Consider the following 19077-nt stretch of genomic DNA (forward strand, 5'->3'; position numbering starts at 1 on the left):
GGCCAACGACCAAAAGGCTGCTGCTACTACTACCATGGAAAGCGCCATTCTGAGTGAGTTTTGCACTTACCAGTCTGTTACACTGATTATATGTGAATAAGAGGATCGTCCATACAATACCCACGTGTTCAAACATCCGTCTGGTACGGCCACTGCCTGTAGTATTCGGGTTTGCCTCGCCCGTGCCGCAACACAGCATATCGATGCAGTGTGGATAACCTAGTGAAAAATACTTCCTCCTCTTTCTGATTGCAAAGCGAGGCCGATGATATGCTCCACAAACCGTCGATGAACTCCCTCTTTGCCCCAATCTAGTGCGTAGTTATAATGGCATATGATCCACTGAAAATTCTGTAGTATAGCAAGAATCAATCACATACTAACAACTACAGCAAAACGCTTTCATGTTCGTCAATGAAGCCTGAAGCCGAAGCCGGCTAGAAGCAGAGACCGTAATGTTTCCGTGGCGTTGTCAGAGCTGTCAATTTCCGGAGTTGTTGCTGCCACCACAACGATCTTGTCCACACCAATGAAGAAGAGACCTGGCCGAGCGTGCCCAGCTTGGAGAATAGCCCCCGAGAAAAAGCTGTAGGACGTCGTGCCATTATCCTTGTGACCTTCGTTGATTCGCTGTAAGTATGCCATCGGAAGGCAAGCAGAACGAATTCTGACTGCCTGCATAACTACGTGCTCACCGATGGCGTCGGACTTAACGTGTAACTAATGCGAGTGTACAGACGCTATGAGCATGGATGTGGCTGTTGCACATGTTAGGGTCGTGGCAAGTCGAGTGGCGCAGCAATGCCGTCGGAAAATCTTGAATAGTCAACGTGATCTTCGCTATGAGCTTTATGTAATAGGAGTCGGAGAGCTAAAAGAATATCAAGGACCCTTTGATTCAATCGAATACGTACGCATGTCTAATAAGAACAGTGCAATGCGTACTGCAGCAGATCAGCGAAGGGTCGATATGCGTGACAACAAAGTGGGAGAACCGCTTCAAAGCCGTATGTAAGTCGATTTGATCTCCAATGACCTCGGGCTTCTACCGTTGACCACGAGCGCTTCGCCTTTCCGAATTCAACAACTTTGCATACTTCACCCCCAACTCTCGGGTACTCTCATCCTGAGGGCGAGTGGCTGGGATACGGCGATATTCCACACCATCCTCGGCATCCGAAGGAATTCTCAGTCCGAAACTGGCAGGCTGTCTGTCTGCCACCCTCGTAGACACGTTCCGCAGGCACCAATCAAGGGCTTTTTCTGTGCGTTCCTTGAGTGCGTAGGCTTCCTCTGACTGATAGAACGCCACAGGGAGGCGATAGCTGAGCCACAGATAGAGCACGAGCGATTTGTGGAGTCCTTCAAGATTTACGAGGCCTTGAGACGGCGCACCAGCAGAAGACTTGCCGCCGGACATCATCCCTTCCACATTCTCCAATGCTTCTATATATGGGCCGACTTGGAGGGCGTGCAAAATAGGGACTCGGATCTTCTCGTTGTATATTTGACATAGGCGAGCTGTGAATTCCACCGCAAGGGGATCTCGCCAATTCATGGGTGAACCGCCAATGAGGAGTCTATCATACAGCTTCATATGTTTGGCATGGGTTTCGATGAACTGAGATCTTTCCTCAACTTTGGAGGGAACGAAAGCACGGCAAGGGGGTCGAACGTTGGAGACATATGGAGCCACCTCTAATAACGTTCGGTGCGAAGCATCGGCAGGAAGTGCTTGAAGAACACTCTCAGCCCAAGCCAAGGTAGGAGAGACGCCTGCAAACATGATAGGATCTGGCTGGCTCAGAATCGCAGAGCAAAGCATTGGGAGATCATGTGCGTGGAGAGTCGTGACGAAACCTCCAGGTTCACCATGCAGGCCGTAGCGTCCTGCACGCCCAGCAATTTGCTTAATTTGGGAAACTGATAGAGCGCGTTCGACAGTACCGTCGAACTTGTGCAAAGTTTCGAAGATGATGCGTTTGATTTTGCTAAGGCGAATGAGACGGGTGATACGATGAAGGGTGCAGGGTACTCACAGATTAAGTCCCATGCCGATGGCATCACTTCCGATCATCACATCATAGCCACTATGAGGATTATTGAAGAGCGCCGCCTGTTCGGCACGGATCTCAGGCGGAAGTCGCCCATATGCAACAGCACAACGCAAGCCTGTATTCTCTTCCACCTTGCGCTTCAGCGCAAATATGCCGCTCCTCGAGAAAGCGACAAGACAGTCACCCTTTTGAACTCTACTGAAATCTCCCTCCAGAGATTCATCTTGAACAGTAAGAGGCGTCAAACGCTCATAGCGGTTAATGAAAAGCTCGTCATCCGTGTCATTTAAGAGAGCTTGGACAATTGGGACCGCAACTTCTTCGCCACATAGATGGAGTTCTTCGGCAGGTAGACCCAGCACAGCAGAGGTCCATGCAGATCCACGGTCTGGGTCAGCAAGCATCTGGATCTCGTCCACGACTGCCACTTCCACCGGAAGACTAAGAGACGTCATCTCTACCGTGCAACTTACAAGACCAGCGTATTCGGAAACGATCCTAAACTCCTCTCCAGTGCGAAGGTTACACTCTCGTGCGTACTTCGCCTTCCCTTCTTTCCGCACAGTTGGTCTGGACCCTGACTCTTCGATTATATCCATGTTCGTGGATGTGTCTGGCTCAGAGTCGGCGTCAGGGTCCATCCCGAGGGGCACGATCTGACCCTTATTGAGCCGATCCCAAATTTCATGTGCGAGTAACCGCAGCGGGCCAGAGTAGACACCAGTCTTCGCCGCAGCGAGCGCACGTAGAGCCATGTGGGTCTTCCCACTGTTAGTAGGCCCAACGTGCATGATGACCTTGCGGCGCATTGAACGCGCTTTAGGATACATATCTGCAGGGTACGATATATCTGCAGTGGAGTATAGATATGATATTTGTTCCAGCGTATTCCGCGACACTGATTTCAGGAGAACCTCTTGTTGCTTGGGGTCGGACGCCCAGGAGTAGAAAAGCTGAGTGAGAATTTGGTCTAACCGGAGTCCTCGATTCAGTTCTTTGGTTGTAAGAATAAATCTCTCCACATGATATTTTTTCTGCTCGATTGGGTTGTGAAGGAGCCCGGAGCTGACCTCTCGGGCGAATATTGAGAGAATGGACTGGACGTCTGTGCGTGGTACCCCGAAGGACTCCAGGCGACGGTGAACGTGCGGAAGATTAGCCCATTTGTGGACCTGTTTCTCCATGATGAGGAGAGTGTCACTAGCATCCCGTACCGAGAAACCGTCCAGGATGTGACCCTTCTTTTGCTGAGGGTTGGAACGACCACCATGTTTGAAGCCACCACGTTGATTACCGGGAAAATTTTGTGGAGGATAAGATGAATTTTTTGGTCGCTGACGCGAGTCGTTGAAGCGAAACCGACGGAAGTGGATTTGGCTTGCCTCTAACCAACTTTCAGATTTTACACATCTCGAAAGGAGAAGGCGACAACGAGGCAACATAACGACAGACATTATCCAAGGAGAATAGAGTTATGTTGAAAAGTTTACACCGGCTTTATGAAACCATCGAATAAAGTTGACCGTATTCTGCGAACAAGGCGTCTTGAAAAAAGCGGTTGTTTGGTGATGTTAGGATCAGAAGGCTCACTCAAAATTGACTCGTCAACTGCAAGTCGAGCTCACCATAGCTAGTACACTAGCCATGGCTGCCGCCATTCGTCCTATGCGACTTGCTGCGCTGACGCGGTCACGCTGCTCCATATTCCAAACTGCATATAACCCCACATCAGCACGTACTGGAGCCAAATACCTTCGCGCACGACTTCGCGGGCCTTCCATGGTCAAATACTACACTCCAGAAGCCAATATTGCACAGATCATGAGACAATGGCCTGAGTTGGAAATGAGAAACTTTGCAGAGGAGGAAAGACTGCAAGATGTGGAGGACAAAAAGAAGAGAGGGAAGGGTGCACCGAAAAAAGCCAAGGAGAAAGGTAAGTTGAGACTTTATGACGCATTTGCACAATTAACGCTTTGTTTCAGGCGACAGTCGCAGAGCCAGCAGGAGGCGATAATGATGCATTGTTGTATTTCGTTGAAGGAACTTATTATACCATGCTCAAAATTAAACCATCACCGTGCCTGTCAAAACGCCGTCTCCGCTCAGCATATTCCCTCCATGCCTACAGGATCATTTACAGAACCGTCATAAGTACCCATCTCCGACAAAGTCACCGAGAAAAGGTCGTCGAAGCCCTGGAGAAGACCTGCATTCTGTAATGCAATCTGATAGTCCTCTCCACTTGTGTTCAACCCTGTCATCCACTCCTCCAGTTCAGCAGTACCTGTAACGAGAAGACTGCGTAACCTCGTTCGTTCTGTTTGACTTACAGGCGAGGACCGTATTGGTGGATCTCCGGGTTTAATTTCGTCCACACGTACAATGAGGTCGACACCCTCTCCTGCAGCTGGATCCCATACTTGGTTCTTCAACACTGCTGACCATGCTTGGTCAAGGTCATCCAGGAAATCCAAAAGCGTTTGAAGCTCCTTCATCTGTGGAGGATATCCTGGCACAGAAGTCATGATGTCGCCAGTGAGGCGAAGGAGGAAGACGGTTCGTAAGTAAGTGGAAGGGTCTATAGGTGGGATCTGCAAGATAAATGCCAGCAGTTTCTGCATAGCATTAAGATATGCAGTGAGAGTTGGAAGTTTCGTCATTGACGGTTCTAAGCTGTCCACAACTATCTCAGTACTTCCAGAGCTTCCGCAACACATTGACAGCCGACCGTTTCTTAAATGCACTGGTGATATCCATGAAAGAGTCTTCAACATACTCGACGGCTTTTCTTTCTTGAGCTTTGGAGAGCGCTTGTGGGATCTTTAAGCTTGGAGGTTCATTCCGGACGTTCTCTTCAGCTTGCATCTTGAGTGCGAGGTCAGGAGGGGTTGCCAAATCAATGCCAAACACATATCAATACACGCGCTTCCTGCCTGAACTGGCTTAGATCATTTCAATGGTGATTATCTTTCCATAGGATATGCCCGTCTTGCAAAGTTCGGCAGAGTACTGACTTCCATGACAGGCTGGTGACTCCAGTTTCAACTGAAATTTATCGACTAAGCATGGTATCAATATCCAAGGCTGAGAAGGCCTACATTCAATCCTCCTTGCAATCCGATCCGCCATTACGAGCAGACGGCCGCGGTTTGATAGATTTTCGAACCATAGCCCTCGAGTCTGGAATTGCCCCCATCGCAAATGGTAGCGCACGCATTAGCATTGGTAGAAACGCGCAGGATGGCGGAGGGGGCACCGAAGTCGTAGCCGCTGCAAAATTGGAAGTTGAGAGCGTCGGCGATGGCGAGGGTGTAGATGGGGGACGAGTAGTCTGCTCTGTGTCTTGGTACGACTTTCTTGCTATACCTTCAAAAGAAAAGACTGGACAACTTGGAATGATAGTTCTCCCACTGCATACCCTCTTCTTTCCCCAAATGCCCTAGATGACCTGCAGCATGATATGACGTCCGTATTAAATGCTACCCTCTCTCATCCGACAATTCGACCAAAAAACCTCGGTATCTTACCTGGAAGGAAATCTTGGTTGCTCAACCTTGATGTCATAGTGTTTTCTGATGCAGGAAACATATTCGACGCGATTTTCATGGCTGCGCGCGCCGCTTTATGGGATACTAAGGTGCCTAGAACAAAGAGCGTCCAATACCGCGCGAAGAAAAGCGATCGGAGTGATGCAACTCAAGCTATGGACATGGACGTGGATGAAATGGCCCATGTCGGCAGCGCACTGGACACGCGACAGACAATTCAGGTGGCTGACTTCGAGCTTCCTGACTACTGGGACGAGGGCGAACCCCTCGATGGAAGACAAACATGGCCAGTTTGTCTGACTCTCAATTTGGTTCGTTGTTTGTTTTGAGCTCAATTTCAATGGTACGTGATTGACATCTGAGCAGTTACCAACCTTGCAATTCCTGGATGCTACTCTACAAGAAGAAGCTTCTGTACCTCTCAAGCTCCTCGTGTTTTACTCCTTCCAGTCAGATACAACTCCACTGTTACGGGGCATGCGCTTGCTCGGGACAGGCGTCTCGGACCTCGTACAGGTCAAAAGCCTCTTGAAGGTAAGCATCCAGCACGTGTTTTATCGCTGCATTCTAATTCTTGCAGGACGGGGAGAAGTACGCTCGGAACGTGTGGGTCGCTCTTGAAGGAAAGCTCAAGGACGAAGACCTGAGACGCAATCAAAAAGCCAGAGAGAGATTTCTTAATAGATAAACTTGCAATCATATGGCATTCTCAGTGACTCTCGACGACGTGGTGAATAGCAAGCGATTTCATGGCTTCAAGCAGCTTAAGGTCGCTGCAGGACTAAATAGTAATTGCTACCTTCATGCTAGTGGCTGCGGAGATCTTGAACCGTTGATGCATCCAGGCACTCGTGATTTGAAACCTGTCTGTCCATTTACAGGGAAGTTCAGTCCACAGGCATCGGACGCACGGTAGATAGAAGGCATAGACCGTCCTGCCTGAGAAATCGGACACAGGTGGGGGACGTCACGCGTAACAGCTCAGCCACCAGCGTTCCAATGAACTCAACACTCTGCTCTCCAGCCAGAGATCTTGAACCAGTAATAGTTCTCACCAGCTAAGCATGCTCCCTCCCAGTCTGCTGACCTGCACGGGACGCCCGAACTGTCCGGACATCATATTCCGAGTGCGAGAACACCGCATGGAATGCTGGTCTATTTCGTACGCGGGTGCTGACAGCGTAACTAGCGGGCTGTACGAAGCATATAAAAGGAGTAGGTTGCGCGGTACATTTCTGCAGCAGTTACCCTCCACCAGCCTTGTCAAAGTAAAACCTCTCGCCAACAACTCGTCATGAAATTCACATCGGCTGTCATCTCTCTCCTTGCCATCGCTCTTCCCGTGCTCGCTCAGACTGAGAGCCTTTCCTATGATAACACTTATGATAATGCTGATCAGTCTCTCACCACCGTCGCCTGCTCAGATGGGCCCAACGGGCTCATCTCCAAGGGCTACACGACTCTTGGTCAATTGCCTACATTCCCCAATGTCGGTGGTGTCTACACTGTTACGGGATGGGATTCAGTTTACTGCGGAACATGTTACGAAGTGACATACGACAACACGACAATTGCAATCCTTGCTGTTGATGTTGCGAGTGAAGGGTTTAACGTTGCGGAGGCAGCGATGAATAAGCTTACTGATAATGAGGCTGAGTTTTTGGGGAGGGTATCGGTGACTTCAGTTGAGGTGGACGCATCTGTATGTGGCCTTTGAAGGTAAGCAGGTCGGGTTTCCTTGTATATGAAAATCGATGCTTATTTGGTTTGCATTGATAGACACCATTGATTACTTGAATTCAGGTTCAAGGACAAGTTTAACTTTCATACTTTTGGGTAATTGTGCCACGATACGGACTGAAACTGGACATTAATTATGTATGAAACTGTATGTGAATGTTTTATTCAGCTTAAGATACATATACGCACCTACGGTAGTACAAATGAACAGCTGCCCACCCAGCCACGCTAAAATCTATAGACCCAAGACCGAGCGAATGCAGCCTCGTACCGCCCTGCTAGTGAAGCAAATACCATAAGAGGTTCTTTCGAAAGCGTCCACAGACCTGCCAATATAGGAACTACCGCTGCACCTGCGATAATCTTGCGCGTCCGTGGGCGCATATGGAATTTCCGAGAAGCGAACCGCGATGCTTGGATGATTTGTGCGCCTTCGACTGCATGGAGCATGACGCTCGCAACCAGTCCACCATACAAGATCCAGCTCCGCCAGGGAAACCTAGCCAAACCAATCTTGATAAACTCGTAGTCCACCTCTGAGGGCCCTACTGCGAATATCGGTGGCGAAGGATTGGCAGGGGAGACGCGGTGGGTGTAGAAATGTATAGGAAGGAATATTAGAAGAGTCGAATATGCCGTGATACTGAGGGTGCTGGTAATCTTGCGAGGAGATGCTGGGCGCGGATCGATGATCCTTTTGACGATGCTTGAAGCTACGTGGGCTGCCAGAGGTATAAAGAGGAGATATCTCTCCCCAAAGCCAGTTTGGTAGTATTCCCTACCGAGAAGCTGCGCCAGTCATGATTCAGACATCATCTCCTTGTTACCAATTTGATGATATTGTGACACCTACCATAACATTGGAAGACAAATTCGAGCCTCCGACATTTGCGAGTACTGGTGCAGACAAATGGACAATGAGGAAAACTGAAAGGAAAGGCGCGGAAATGTGGGCGACATTTGTCAAAACTGCCGCTGTCTGTCTCAGTTTTGACCCATCTCCCTTGACTGATATTGTTTCTACGTCGTTAGCGGCCAAGAACGACCATTTTGGGTTTTGAAACAATCCAAGAAAGATGCTGCTGAGAGTCATAGAAGTTGGCTTGCAATTCGTGGGGAATCGTTAGTAGCCGCCGTTTGCCGCAACTTGAAGCGACGTACTAAGCGATTTACAGGAATTTTGAGTTTCGACTTTCTAGTTTGCTAGCATTATACATCCTACAGGTAAGTAACTCGAATCCGTCCCCAATTATACTATGCACATGAATTAATGCGAAACGAGATAAATGTGGATATGCATGGTGGAGAGGTGCCAATATTAATGATACTAGGACGGGGCAAGGGACTAAATATTAGTATTAACTAAACATGAAGAAGTAAGACGAAACACGCCGTCTGGATATGGAACAGATGGGAATAGGGCTACAGGGTTAAGATAGCGGTGATGGAAATCATCCCCGCGGCCGAGGTTTTGTGGGCTGGGTCAGGTGCGTGTCGGAATTCTACGATTGTGTGGCTTGCTCTTGGAAAAGTGCAGGGTACTCAATATCGCAGGGAATACCGGGTGCATGATCAGGGTATTCGGGAAGGGGAAGGAGATTGGTAAAAAAGTCAAAATTGTGTAAGCCAAGGGCATAAGCTTCTAGAGCCTGTGCGCGCTCCATGTCTTCATAAGGTGCTAATAGCGCATCACTATGGGACATTGGTTGCCCCGGCATACAGGGGGAAAGGAGGTCGCCGTTCCAGCCAGGAATGGAAGAGGCGTTAGCTGTGAAGGAGGAATGAGTGTAGGTGAGTCCGCCCCGGCTGTTTGGGGATTGATAGCCGAGCTCCAGTGCCAAATGCGACTCGGATGGGTCGTCTATCGAGCTGTTATGCTCCTGTATTATGGGCCTAAGCACACATTGAGGGAAAAAAATCGTATCCGAAACGTACCCCAGTCGATGTATCGAAACTGTAGGATATAAAAGGAGATGCATCGTTTGAGGCAGCATGCCATTGCTGTGGCTGCACCTCAAATTCCTTGCCAAACCGAACATGTGCGGCCTGTGACACATAATCAAGAGGACGCAGTGGCCACTCTCGTCCTTCAGCAGAACGAGACCTGCATAAATCGTCCTTCGGAGCATGTGAGGGGAGGGTGGGTGTGGGGAACGCGTCGGGAAGCGGAACAGACGACGATCGTCGCTGAGCTGCGGAGCAATTTCCAGGGGCGTCTTTCTGTGCGGAGTCTCCGGATGCCTCGAGACTTTCGCTCCCTTCTTTCTCGATGGCCTGCTGATATGCAACCCCTCCGTCCTCTTGCGAGTCTTCATCCGCATCTGTGATATAAGTAGGTACTTGCTCGTCTGAAGAATCCAGCAGAAAACTGCCGTTACTCAGGCCCAAATCGTATTGACGCTTCTTCAGCCCGGAGATTTGCCGCCTCATTGGACGAAAGCGGTAGTGGGGGTAGAGGCGTGCATGCTCCTCCCTCTCCTTATCTGCGAGCACCTTATATTTGTCCTTGTCAGAAGCAGACAGCTGCTTCCACGCCTCAGCCGCCCGCTTTGATAGGGTTTTGGCTGTAGGATTCGGTGCCTCCGATTCCTCGTCGCTCTCTTGGGCTGCCTGACTGTGCTTGCGCGAGTACTCACAGCGAAAGATTATGAAGGCGTTTCTAGGCCGAGGGATCCAACTAGGATCCCTGCTCCTGTTACGCTGTGCGCGTCGATCTGATGAAGGAGCCATTGGTTGGTGAGTGATACAGGAGGTGGACGCTATAAATTGTCTGGGCAGGGGATATGTTTGGTCTGGAAGATGAACGTCATGGTCATCCTCCACAGATGCAGGTGACCATCCGCGGAGGACAGGGTGGACAGTGAAGACCATTGAAGACCTTGAGGGAGTTCCAGGCAAACGCGACAAGGAGTCGTTTTGTTATATGAAAACCTACCGTGGATCTCGGATCTGCTGCTTGCTGCCGCTCCAAGGTCGGTTGTATTTGAACTCAGACACATGAAGGGGATCAGTTTCGTGTTGTTTTCGACGACAGGCTGATCAAAATTGAAACCTGGTCGGTGAGCCGAGCCAGGAAATTGAAACAATTGAACAACACGAAAACAGCTTGGAAATGTTCCCTATAATTTAAATAGGTTAATGACCAAGACATTATTCGATCCGTTCGATCATCCCAATCTAGATCACTCCTAGCATTATACCCCATACATGATAACCGCCGATCAGTATGAGATTGCGCCGTGGATACTAATTCAAGGGTAGAAGTGCGGTCTGTATACCTGCACGTTAAGGTGAGATCACTGAGCCCTGGAAGGTTGTAGCAAGTTTACTTGTGCCCTCCGACAGATTCTTCACTATCGATGCATAAGTACAGTTATCAGATATGCTCAAGCGGAGGCTTGACCGCAAACGGATGTCAACGCGGCAACTTTTAGGGTGCTCGACAATCTTGACATGCGTGGGATGGCAGTGCCAAAAATGGCCAAAGCGACCGAACGGCAGTTGTCGTGAATTTGGCAAGACGTTCGATGGACAATGCTATGATCATGGGGACAGTGAGTCTCACTATTACAGGAGGAAATGCAAAGGATACTTCAATTCCTCAGTTGGCATGCAAGCTGGTGGCAACAGGAGGGTTCAACAAGGCACGCTTCACGTGCACTGGCCTACACCGATCACCATCAAGGAGGGCTTACCAGTTCCCACGCATATTACCCCTTACTGCCCGCAAAACAGTTTTTTGACCCAGTTTGTTTAATTACGTCTTCGTTGAGGTGAGATTAAGTAATCATTTTGAGATCGGGCCAAATCCTCACTGCCAGCAGCCAGTAGTGCAGTCTCCGTGGACTTGACCAAGCTCACTGATGAACGTAGAATGATAAACTCAGAAATTAATATTATCATGATTGTAGTTACATTCGTTAATGCACCACAGGTGATGCAAGACCTAGGCGTGTTTTGACTTCCATCATGGTCACCTCGGACTGTTCAATAGCGCGGACAGCCCCGCGACGTGCTACTTCATCGAGATATGACGTTTCCTGACGAATGCGATCGAACTGCGCCCGAGGCCCCTTGAGGAATTCCTCAACGGCCTCTGCGACATCGCGTTTCAAAGTTCCGTGACCCTGGCTCTCATAGGCTTTTGCGACCTGGGTGACATCGCTGTCTGTGCAGGCGGCGAGGATAGTAAGCAGATTTGAGGTGCCCGGGCGGCCTTGAGGATCGTAAGTGATACCCTGAATGGAATCTGTGACAGCAGCTCGGATTTTCGATTGGATCTGGGAAGCGATATCGGTGAGCAGAATGCGGGACTGGACGTCGGGTGAAGATTTCGACATCTTGGACGTTGGGTCTTTGAGCGACAAAATCCGCTTCGATGGGGCTGGAAAAATGGTTCAACGGACATACATGTACAACCTCGGATGCTTACTGTTGACGTAGGTCGGAAGGGGGAACAGGGGAGACGTTCCTTTGAATGTTCGGTTGAAAATATCAGCGATATCTCTGGTAAGTTCTATATGTTGCTGTTGATCGTCGCCAACAGGAACGTGAGTAGCTCTTAGCAGCATATCAGTAGTGTCAACAATGACCACTGCAAGAAGGCCCACTTATAAACAAGCACATCGGCGGCTTGTAGCACAGGATACATGAATAGGCCAGCGTTGAGCATCGACTCATCCACCATGTCCTCTGAGCCAGAGTTTCGTGCCGCAGCTAATCTTGACTTGAGGAACATAAGAACGGAATTTAACTACACTTGAAAGACTGCACCTTCCAGGTCGTCATCCGGCGCAGCTTCCCCATGGGCGTTATGCAGCTCAATATCCAGGAGAGTTCAGTATGGTGAGGATTCTAGGTACTGTTAGCCAAACGGCTACTAGGATAGAGCAAATAGATACATGGTCCTGGTGGAACAATATTGACCGGTCAGGATCGATGCCTATGGCGAGTAAAACAGCCAGCATGTCATTCCTTGCAGCCAGTAGGGCAGCAGGATCCTGTGGAAGGGTCAATGCATGCCATCCAACAATCGAAAACAGCAGTTTGTCCTCGGGCTCTGCAGATTTTTGCAGCTTGACCCAATTAGACAGTGCGCCTAGGTAGTTCCCTAGCTACTACTATGTAAGTTGTTCTATATCAAATAATAATAATATGATCTTACATGAGGAATACCAGTTGGTTGGATGCCAGATAGTATCACGCGTCGCGGGCGTATCTGGCAGACACGTCGGGGAATAATCATGTATGACCGAGCAAGTAGAAAAGTGGTTCAAACTCCGACAACATCCAATTAGGTACGGTAGTCTGGACGTCACCTGGTGCTCTGCTTTACTGACGTCCATTACCAGCTCATCTGGCGACCGCAGCCACATGGAGTACGATCCCCTGGTGGACCTTCCTGGCGGCGACAATTTTCACGATGTGACTGCGTTGTTTGAGGATGCTGCCGAAGGTGACCAGAAATGCTTGTGTTAGCCTACCTGCCCGCTCAATATTGTCTAAGCCATGCATCCTGGAGCTCTCATATTGACTGACGGATTTACTCTGCTGGATGCTATGTCGTCGTTCGAGGTAAAAAAAATCTTCTTTCCGAAGTCCAAACAACTTGCTGATAATGTTTGAAGATAGGCGAACCACGCTTCGACAGCGGCTTGGCGCTTCTGAACAAATCTAAGCCGTCATTCAATCCTCTCGCCCCGCTTACACCAGAGGAAGTGTGCTGGATCATCGATCGCTCGTTTTCCTGCGAGGTAAATCAGAGACAGCGTAAAAATTTCCACATGTATTCATTTGTTCCATGTCTGGCGCCCAGATGGAATGGCACTCCGGTTACACTCTTTCTCAAACCATATATTCATTCCTTTACGTTCACTCCTTGAAAGAGATTGACCCTGACCTCGTTCCCGGGGGCTCACCGCCACGCTCAGACAACTTGCGTCCGCCAGAGCTAATTACAGTCGTTCTAAGGGCTGCTCTATTGGGCCTTCTCAAGTGTTGTGACCTGTCCTGGAGGGAGCTAAATAAAGGGAATGTGTATGATGTTCGTCAAAGTACCGCTTAAGTTGCCAGCCATGCTCATCTATGACCAGGCCGAGGACTGGCAAAGCGAGAAATGTGACGTGCCTCTCTCTGAGGCTCTACCCGTCAAATATATCTGCAAGGTGCTTGATGAAGCGTGTCATTGGCTCGAGACCTCGGCCAAAGGTGTGAAATGGCTCACATAACAATATTCACCTAACGTTCATGCGATGACAACCATAGTTCAGCAACCTTGGCAAGCCATGCTGATGAACCGATTAATGCTTAGGAAGGTTTGGGGTGTTTCTTCTCTTTATATGACAATCTACTGACTTGTATCAGTCACTAATTGTGTTGTTCGAGACACAATTGTCTCAGCCTCACTCTGGTTTGCTTCCGACAATGATCAATCTAAGCCTGCAATTATTGCATCCTATTACTACAGCCACTCCGTTAGAACCTGCGCCAGATTCGCCAGCCCGTCTCGCGTTCGACCCTCAGTTTCCTCGTGTTATTGTATCATACATCCCCCTGCATGTCATACAGCTACCCGATCAAGCCCACACCTGGGCTTTGCTGGAGGGGCTGTTGACATCGCTGAAGAACGTCAACGATCTGGCAAACACAACTGAGCTGACGACATGGGAGGTATATACTATCACTGCTCTTCCGTCGTAAACATTAAATCTAGCATCAGGTTGTTGGTAATCTACAGCTGTGGTGCCCACGGCCCCATAGTCGGTTTCCATACGTGCGTTCAATCATCCAGGCGAGTAATTCGTGCATGACAATCAATCTAGTCGAATTTTATGATAATTCTAGTCCGCGTTCTGGGATGGCGTACTCGTACTCGACAAGTTTGCACTCAAACATGTTGTGGTCCAGTTCTTCCACGAAACGCTGAACATTTCCTACGACGTTTTCACGCAAGATATCATGACAAGATGGGAAGGTTCGGCGCCTCCACCACTTGCACAGATTGAACGCACCATGACGCAGGTTTGTTTGAAGTTGCGAAATCCTGCATACGTGCTGACAGAAAGACAGATATTGATAGCAAACATCAAGTCGCTATGGTACAACCCACCACGGCGCCGCCGATTCTGCGCGAAGTCACTTTTTGACTGGCATGAGCTGTTTGTCGTATTCATGGACGTGTGTGTACGCCTTGCGCCCTTGGTGAGTGTAACAAATGTAAGCAGTACCCTGTGGACTCACTGGACGATGACTATCAGGAAAACCAAAAAAAGCTTGACCACGTCCGTCGCGCCAGGGTAGCTGTACTGATGTATAGGCTGTCTATAATCCGCGAAGTCGTTCTATCGGGATTTCAACTGTCACTTTATACAAATGAAGAGCGCGTGTTTGCGTACTGGTACGTCGTACAGGTGCTTGAAATGCACTTGTCCTGTATAGATCAACTTATGTCAGGCATGTCGAGTGGTACGTGGTTTGATGTTCATAACGGCTGGAGTTAATTCTTTTCATCAGACTCAAATGCCTACTTCGAGTTATCATATCAGTCGCAATTCCTCACGGCATTGCAGTCCCTCTCAATAACTGTCTTCGCTGTAAGTAACGGTGAATGTCACTCGTTCCAGATCCTGACTCGACGGAAAGATCACGGTTAAAAAAACGACCTTCTCGTGGCGACGTACGAGGCTTAACTTTCTGCGGCGCTACAAGTGGGCTTTTACGCCCGAGTACGAAGACATCGATCTGCAACCCATCGGACATCCCAGCTTCACCAAGTTTGCTACTGCGTGCGAATCCATGCAAAAGGCAAGTGTTCGCAGTAACCGGAAAGAGGTGCTTGTTTAAATCAAAGATAGGTTAAAGAGTTCTCTCTAGATAGCATCGCGCTTGCCATAGAAGTTCTATCGTGTTTGCTAACGTCACCCGATGGCTGGGCGGGACGATGGAGTGAAGAACGGAAAAAGGTGAGAAAATATTTAGTTGTACCTAATGCAGATTCTTATCCTCCGCCAGTTTGTCCAGAAGCTCCTGGATGTGTGCATAGATTTGCAGAGACAGCTCCCCTCAACCGAGCAGGCCTTGACGACATGGGATGTGAAGACTTTGAAGTGGGATGCGGATGTTCATCCTTGGTTTCCAATTATCTCTGGATTCCCTCCAGTGCCACCACGATAGATTGGGTGCTGTTTTTGTACCCATTGATACAGACACAACGTTCCTCACATCTGGAAGACCGTGTTCCAGCCACTAACAATTAATATGGTGTCAAATCTATCATGCTTGGTATGAGGACACATTAACACGGATCAAGTCGGTCAGCTGCGACCCCTACTGTTATCATCGATTAAAATCAAGTAACAAATTAGTTGCAAACTCTAATCGTGATCTTTGGAAGCATTTCTGACGGGTGACCTCGCCAGGTACGCAAATTTATTAGATCGTTCAACGGCCGCTTCTGACGAGTGTCACCGCGCTAGCTATATGTGCGTCATTTGTAAGCCTAGTCACTGGTCGGAAGTTTTGCCAGACCAATGCTCTCAACTAATTGTTTAATATGTCCCAACGATGCAAGAAGGTACATGGATGATGACAGTACTCTGCGAGATCCGTGCATTTTTCTTATCTTGTTCATCTCTTTCCTGTCAACGTGGCACCGACAGGACTGTACACCCATCGGCTGCCAATGAAACTTCTACAACAAGTGTTCTTAGTCATTGTTAACGATTCGCCAGACACAGATGTATTCTCATTTGGACGTGTGTACAGCATTTCAGTCAACCCTCCCCTGGTCTTAACCAAGGTGTGTGACCTTTGGCAAGTCGTTGCACATTCGATGACAGCGGCCTGATCGCGCATCGAGTTCGCCCCCCCCCCCGGCCCATCTATTACTACAGATCTCCCTTATTCCCGTAGCCATTGACAATACACTGGCGCTCCGAGACTCAGAGTCCTGACTTCATTCCTCCGCGTGCTTTCAATCTATTCCAAGGAACACAATTTCCTTTTATATTTATCGTCGTAATCTAAACGTCTTTTTGTACAAAACATGAAACAAAACAGGAAGAATAGCGGTAGTTATAAATCACGTGACTTTTATTATTATGACAATTTCAGATCAGCTGAGTCTAACCTACTCAGTATGCTTGCCGCACTCTATTTTCTGTCTGTCATCATCTGACTACAATCAACCCAACCCACCCCCAATCGTATTACTGAAATGTCGTCGCAACGACGGGTGTCAGGAGCTATTACTAGACTCTCAGCGCGTGCGAGCCCATATCACAGTGCAGTCACTTTGCTTGAAGCCGGAAATGCGCATCAGCCGTCAACATCACTGTCCCCTAGCCCAAAGTCGTCGAAGCGTATCAAGCTCGAGGTTGAATCCAAGACCTCGAATATCTCAGACCGGGCACGTTCCACTGCAAGCCTACGGAAGACGTCACCAACTTTGAAGCTAGAAGAGACGGTATCTGAAGAAGATACGAATTCGAAAGTGAAGGTCAAGTCCGCCAAGAAACCTAAACTGATACCACAGTCTCTGGACACTCCACATCCTGCTCCACCACGCTGGAAGGAGGTGTATGACTCGATCAAAGAGATGCGCACGCAAACTGTCGCTCCTGTAGACACTATGGGGTGCGAACAAACCCAGCACAAGGAGACAGACCCAAAGGTTGATATTCATGCAATCTTATACGATGACAGTCTTATTTTGTATGGCAGAACCGACGGTTTGCTATACTAGTTTCTCTGATGCTATCTTCCCAAACGAAAGATGAAGTCACGAATGCAGCTGTTCAAAAGCTGCGAGCTGCCGTAGGAGGCACGCTATCTGTTGCCGCCATCATATCTGCGGATGATTCTACAATATCAGATGCGATAGCAAAAGTTGGCTTCTGGCGACGGAAGACTGGGTCCGTTTATTTTTCCATAGAGGGAGAGTGGCTATATTCACGTTTTCTATCAGGTATATTAAGAAGACGGCTTTACGGTTACGGGACGACTTTGATTCAGAGGTACCCAAGACGGTGGATGAGCTATGCTCATTGCCAGGAGTCGGACCTAAAATGGCGTTTCTTACGCTTCATGTCGCCTGGAATCTGTATGTGGTGAGTCTACTACGCCCTTTATGAATTCACTAACGCACTTGCAGCAATCACGGTATTGGTGTGGATGTGCACGTTCATCGTATTACTAACAGGTTGGGATGGCATCAACGGCCCACCAAGAAGCCTGAAGAAACGAGGTTAAATATCCAGTCCTGGTTACCCATCGAATTGCATCGCGAAATCAACCACATGCTCGTCGGCTTTGGTCAGGTGTGTTTGCGCTATAGCCACGGGGAGTCTCGTTGTAATCTCTCTTTTGCTAAACAGACCATTTGCGTCCCTGTGGGACCGAAGTGCGACTCGTGCACGTTGAGCACTAAAGGGCTTTGTCCAAGTGCCAATACAACTCTCCCGAAAAGCCCGAAGAAACGCAAGAGACAATCTTCTGCAAACATTGAGCGCGATTCTAGGACCAAAGATCGATATTGCAATCGAGTCTTGAACTATGAAGAGTTGATGTTCTTCCGCCCCCCACCCAGTAATGCATGCATATATTTTGTGATGTCTATATTCAATAACTTACTAGCAACTCACACAAATAATTACCCAGATTAAAATGCTTATCTCGATCAAAGGAAACAAACTATGTTGGACGCTGTGATCTGAAGAGTCTTAATTATAGAATGCAGCATTTTCTAGTTACACAGGTAGCTCCGGCATGAGAGGAGTGAACTTCCTCTTCATTCTTCAGTGAATGAAGACCACCGCTCTCCACGCTGCGCATGGAAACACATTTCCGAATTGGCCACACGACTTGTTTCTGGGGCCTGGCTCATTATTCATTGGCAGATTAGACTATACAATCTTCCAACCTGTCACTTTTTGAGCCTCTAGAGGTAACCGAAGCTAGTAGCCTGGCGGAAAATTGTCACATCCATGTGTTCTTACTAAATGATTTTTTATTCCTTTAGTACAGCCGTCTCCTATCCTGATGAAGTTCGACTCTGACATGGAGCTCTCTTTGTTCTCCGGCGCCCATAGTTGATTTCCATTGCTCCCAGCATGCTGTGTTCGGGCCCCGGGCGAGGAATACATGTGTGTGCAATCATTCGTGGGCACAAACCTATACATAATCTATCATAATGGGTATCTCCTGCGAATTGAATATCAATTAACCTTGCACAAGCTCGCAATGTCTTTATCATCAGGCGAAGGGGATAGATCCATTAACAACATTTGCAGAGTCTATACAAGCAACAGCAAACGCAACTACTTATGATGAGTTTCGACCTTTTCAGGTTGCTTACTAATGATCCAAATATTGGCAGGCACTGGACACTGGACGTCCGCGCGGTTGTCACACGATTATGTGCCCCAGGTAAGCAAGTGAATAGGCCTGGAAGCATGATGCTTAAACTTAAACGCTAAGTATAGGCCCAGACGCTGGACAGGCCATCCTGAGGCGATGATGAACATCAGTGCACCCATCGCATTTCTGCCATTCGGTGTGAAACTCGGAAATAATATTTAGAAGAGACTCGAGCGCGGCAAAGTTCAGAGGAGTGACACTTCCTCGTGGCCAGCTGAGCTTCGTATACATATAGTTCGGAAACCAAAGCGATCAGCATTCAAGTTGCGTTTTCTGTCGCCTGTGTAGACTCTGCAAATGTTACTAATGGGCCT

At 48.6% G+C, this 19077-nt stretch overlaps 10 protein-coding genes across 10 annotated transcripts; 5 read left to right on the forward strand and 5 right to left on the reverse strand.

Annotated features, from left to right (window-relative positions):
• Positions 1-1045: 1045 nt before the first annotated feature.
• BJ212DRAFT_1267549 (P-loop containing nucleoside triphosphate hydrolase protein) lies at positions 1046-2866 on the reverse strand (the record flags this gene model as incomplete). The annotated part of the gene is made up of 2 exons (XM_041330669.1): positions 1046-1991; positions 2040-2866. 2 exons carry the CDS (start codon positions 2864-2866, stop codon positions 1046-1048), a joined length of 1773 nt encoding a protein of 590 aa, XP_041195311.1.
• Positions 2867-3701: 835 nt separating this feature from the next.
• Positions 3702-4074, forward strand: BJ212DRAFT_1267943 (mitochondrial ribosomal subunit S27-domain-containing protein; the record flags this gene model as incomplete). The annotated part of the gene is made up of 2 exons (XM_041330690.1): positions 3702-3993; positions 4043-4074. The coding sequence occupies 2 exons, from the start codon at positions 3702-3704 to the stop codon at positions 4072-4074; spliced, it is 324 nt and encodes a 107-aa protein (XP_041195312.1).
• An 88-nt stretch (positions 4075-4162) lies between these two features.
• On the reverse strand, positions 4163-4720 carry BJ212DRAFT_1267888 (uncharacterized protein; the record flags this gene model as incomplete). The annotated part of the gene is made up of 1 exon (XM_041330685.1): positions 4163-4720. One exon carries the CDS (start codon positions 4718-4720, stop codon positions 4163-4165), a length of 558 nt encoding a protein of 185 aa, XP_041195313.1.
• Positions 4721-5125: 405 nt separating this feature from the next.
• Positions 5126-6296, forward strand: BJ212DRAFT_1479010 (ribosomal protein S5 domain 2-type protein; the record flags this gene model as incomplete). The annotated part of the gene is made up of 4 exons (XM_041339793.1): positions 5126-5406; positions 5463-5919; positions 5975-6142; positions 6189-6296. 4 exons carry the CDS (start codon positions 5126-5128, stop codon positions 6294-6296), a joined length of 1014 nt encoding a protein of 337 aa, XP_041195314.1.
• A 606-nt stretch (positions 6297-6902) lies between these two features.
• On the forward strand, positions 6903-7325 carry BJ212DRAFT_1446145 (Cerato-platanin; the record flags this gene model as incomplete). The annotated part of the gene is made up of 1 exon (XM_041338197.1): positions 6903-7325. One exon carries the CDS (start codon positions 6903-6905, stop codon positions 7323-7325), a length of 423 nt encoding a protein of 140 aa, XP_041195315.1.
• Positions 7326-7576: 251 nt separating this feature from the next.
• BJ212DRAFT_1479012 (uncharacterized protein) lies at positions 7577-8441 on the reverse strand (the record flags this gene model as incomplete). Its single annotated transcript, XM_041339794.1, has 2 exons — positions 7577-8137; positions 8202-8441. The coding sequence occupies 2 exons, from the start codon at positions 8439-8441 to the stop codon at positions 7577-7579; spliced, it is 801 nt and encodes a 266-aa protein (XP_041195316.1).
• A 409-nt stretch (positions 8442-8850) lies between these two features.
• Positions 8851-10219, reverse strand: BJ212DRAFT_1479013 (uncharacterized protein; the record flags this gene model as incomplete). Its single annotated transcript, XM_041339795.1, has 2 exons — positions 8851-9228; positions 9284-10219. 2 exons carry the CDS (start codon positions 10217-10219, stop codon positions 8851-8853), a joined length of 1314 nt encoding a protein of 437 aa, XP_041195317.1.
• A 1003-nt stretch (positions 10220-11222) lies between these two features.
• BJ212DRAFT_1342972 (tryptophanyl-tRNA synthetase) lies at positions 11223-12762 on the reverse strand. The gene is made up of 7 exons (XM_041335209.1): positions 12700-12762; positions 12513-12645; positions 12250-12462; positions 12122-12202; positions 11959-12074; positions 11781-11908; positions 11223-11732 (listed from the first exon to the last, which is right to left on the reverse strand). The coding sequence occupies exons 2-7, from the start codon at positions 12591-12593 to the stop codon at positions 11269-11271; spliced, it is 1083 nt and encodes a 360-aa protein (XP_041195318.1). The 5' UTR covers positions 12594-12645; positions 12700-12762; the 3' UTR covers positions 11223-11268.
• Positions 12722-15520, forward strand: BJ212DRAFT_1479015 (Mak10 subunit, NatC N-terminal acetyltransferase-domain-containing protein; the record flags this gene model as incomplete). Its single annotated transcript, XM_041339796.1, has 15 exons — positions 12722-12803; positions 12855-12922; positions 12976-13101; positions 13164-13391; positions 13441-13555; positions 13613-13662; positions 13712-14017; positions 14067-14120; positions 14192-14368; positions 14417-14548; positions 14605-14812; positions 14861-14940; positions 14990-15157; positions 15202-15309; positions 15359-15520. The coding sequence occupies 15 exons, from the start codon at positions 12722-12724 to the stop codon at positions 15518-15520; spliced, it is 2064 nt and encodes a 687-aa protein (XP_041195319.1).
• A 1042-nt stretch (positions 15521-16562) lies between these two features.
• Positions 16563-18009, forward strand: BJ212DRAFT_1446129 (DNA glycosylase; the record flags this gene model as incomplete). Its single annotated transcript, XM_041338191.1, has 5 exons — positions 16563-17018; positions 17069-17259; positions 17313-17447; positions 17499-17664; positions 17722-18009. 5 exons carry the CDS (start codon positions 16563-16565, stop codon positions 18007-18009), a joined length of 1236 nt encoding a protein of 411 aa, XP_041195320.1.
• Between the last annotated feature and the right edge of the window lie 1068 nt (positions 18010-19077).

Source organism: Suillus subaureus, assembly GCF_016647635.1.
Source record: "Suillus subaureus strain MN1 chromosome Unknown BJ212scaffold_9, whole genome shotgun sequence".
NCBI lineage: Eukaryota > Fungi > Basidiomycota > Agaricomycetes > Boletales > Suillaceae > Suillus > Suillus subaureus.

Bases quoted from the DNA above. Each gene is read 5' to 3' on its own strand.
- BJ212DRAFT_1342972 (XM_041335209.1), bottom strand. From the start codon at position 12,593: ATGATTATTCCCCGACGTGTCTGCCAGATACGCCCGCGACGCGTGATA. The intron at 12,203-12,249 runs GTATCTATTTGC...AACAGTACCTAG, and splicing joins TATTGTTCCACCAGGACCAT to AATCCTCACCATACTGAACT. The intron at 11,909-11,958 runs GTGGGCCTTCTT...TATGCTGCTAAG, and splicing joins GCCGATGTGCTTGTTTATAA to AGCTACTCACGTTCCTGTTG.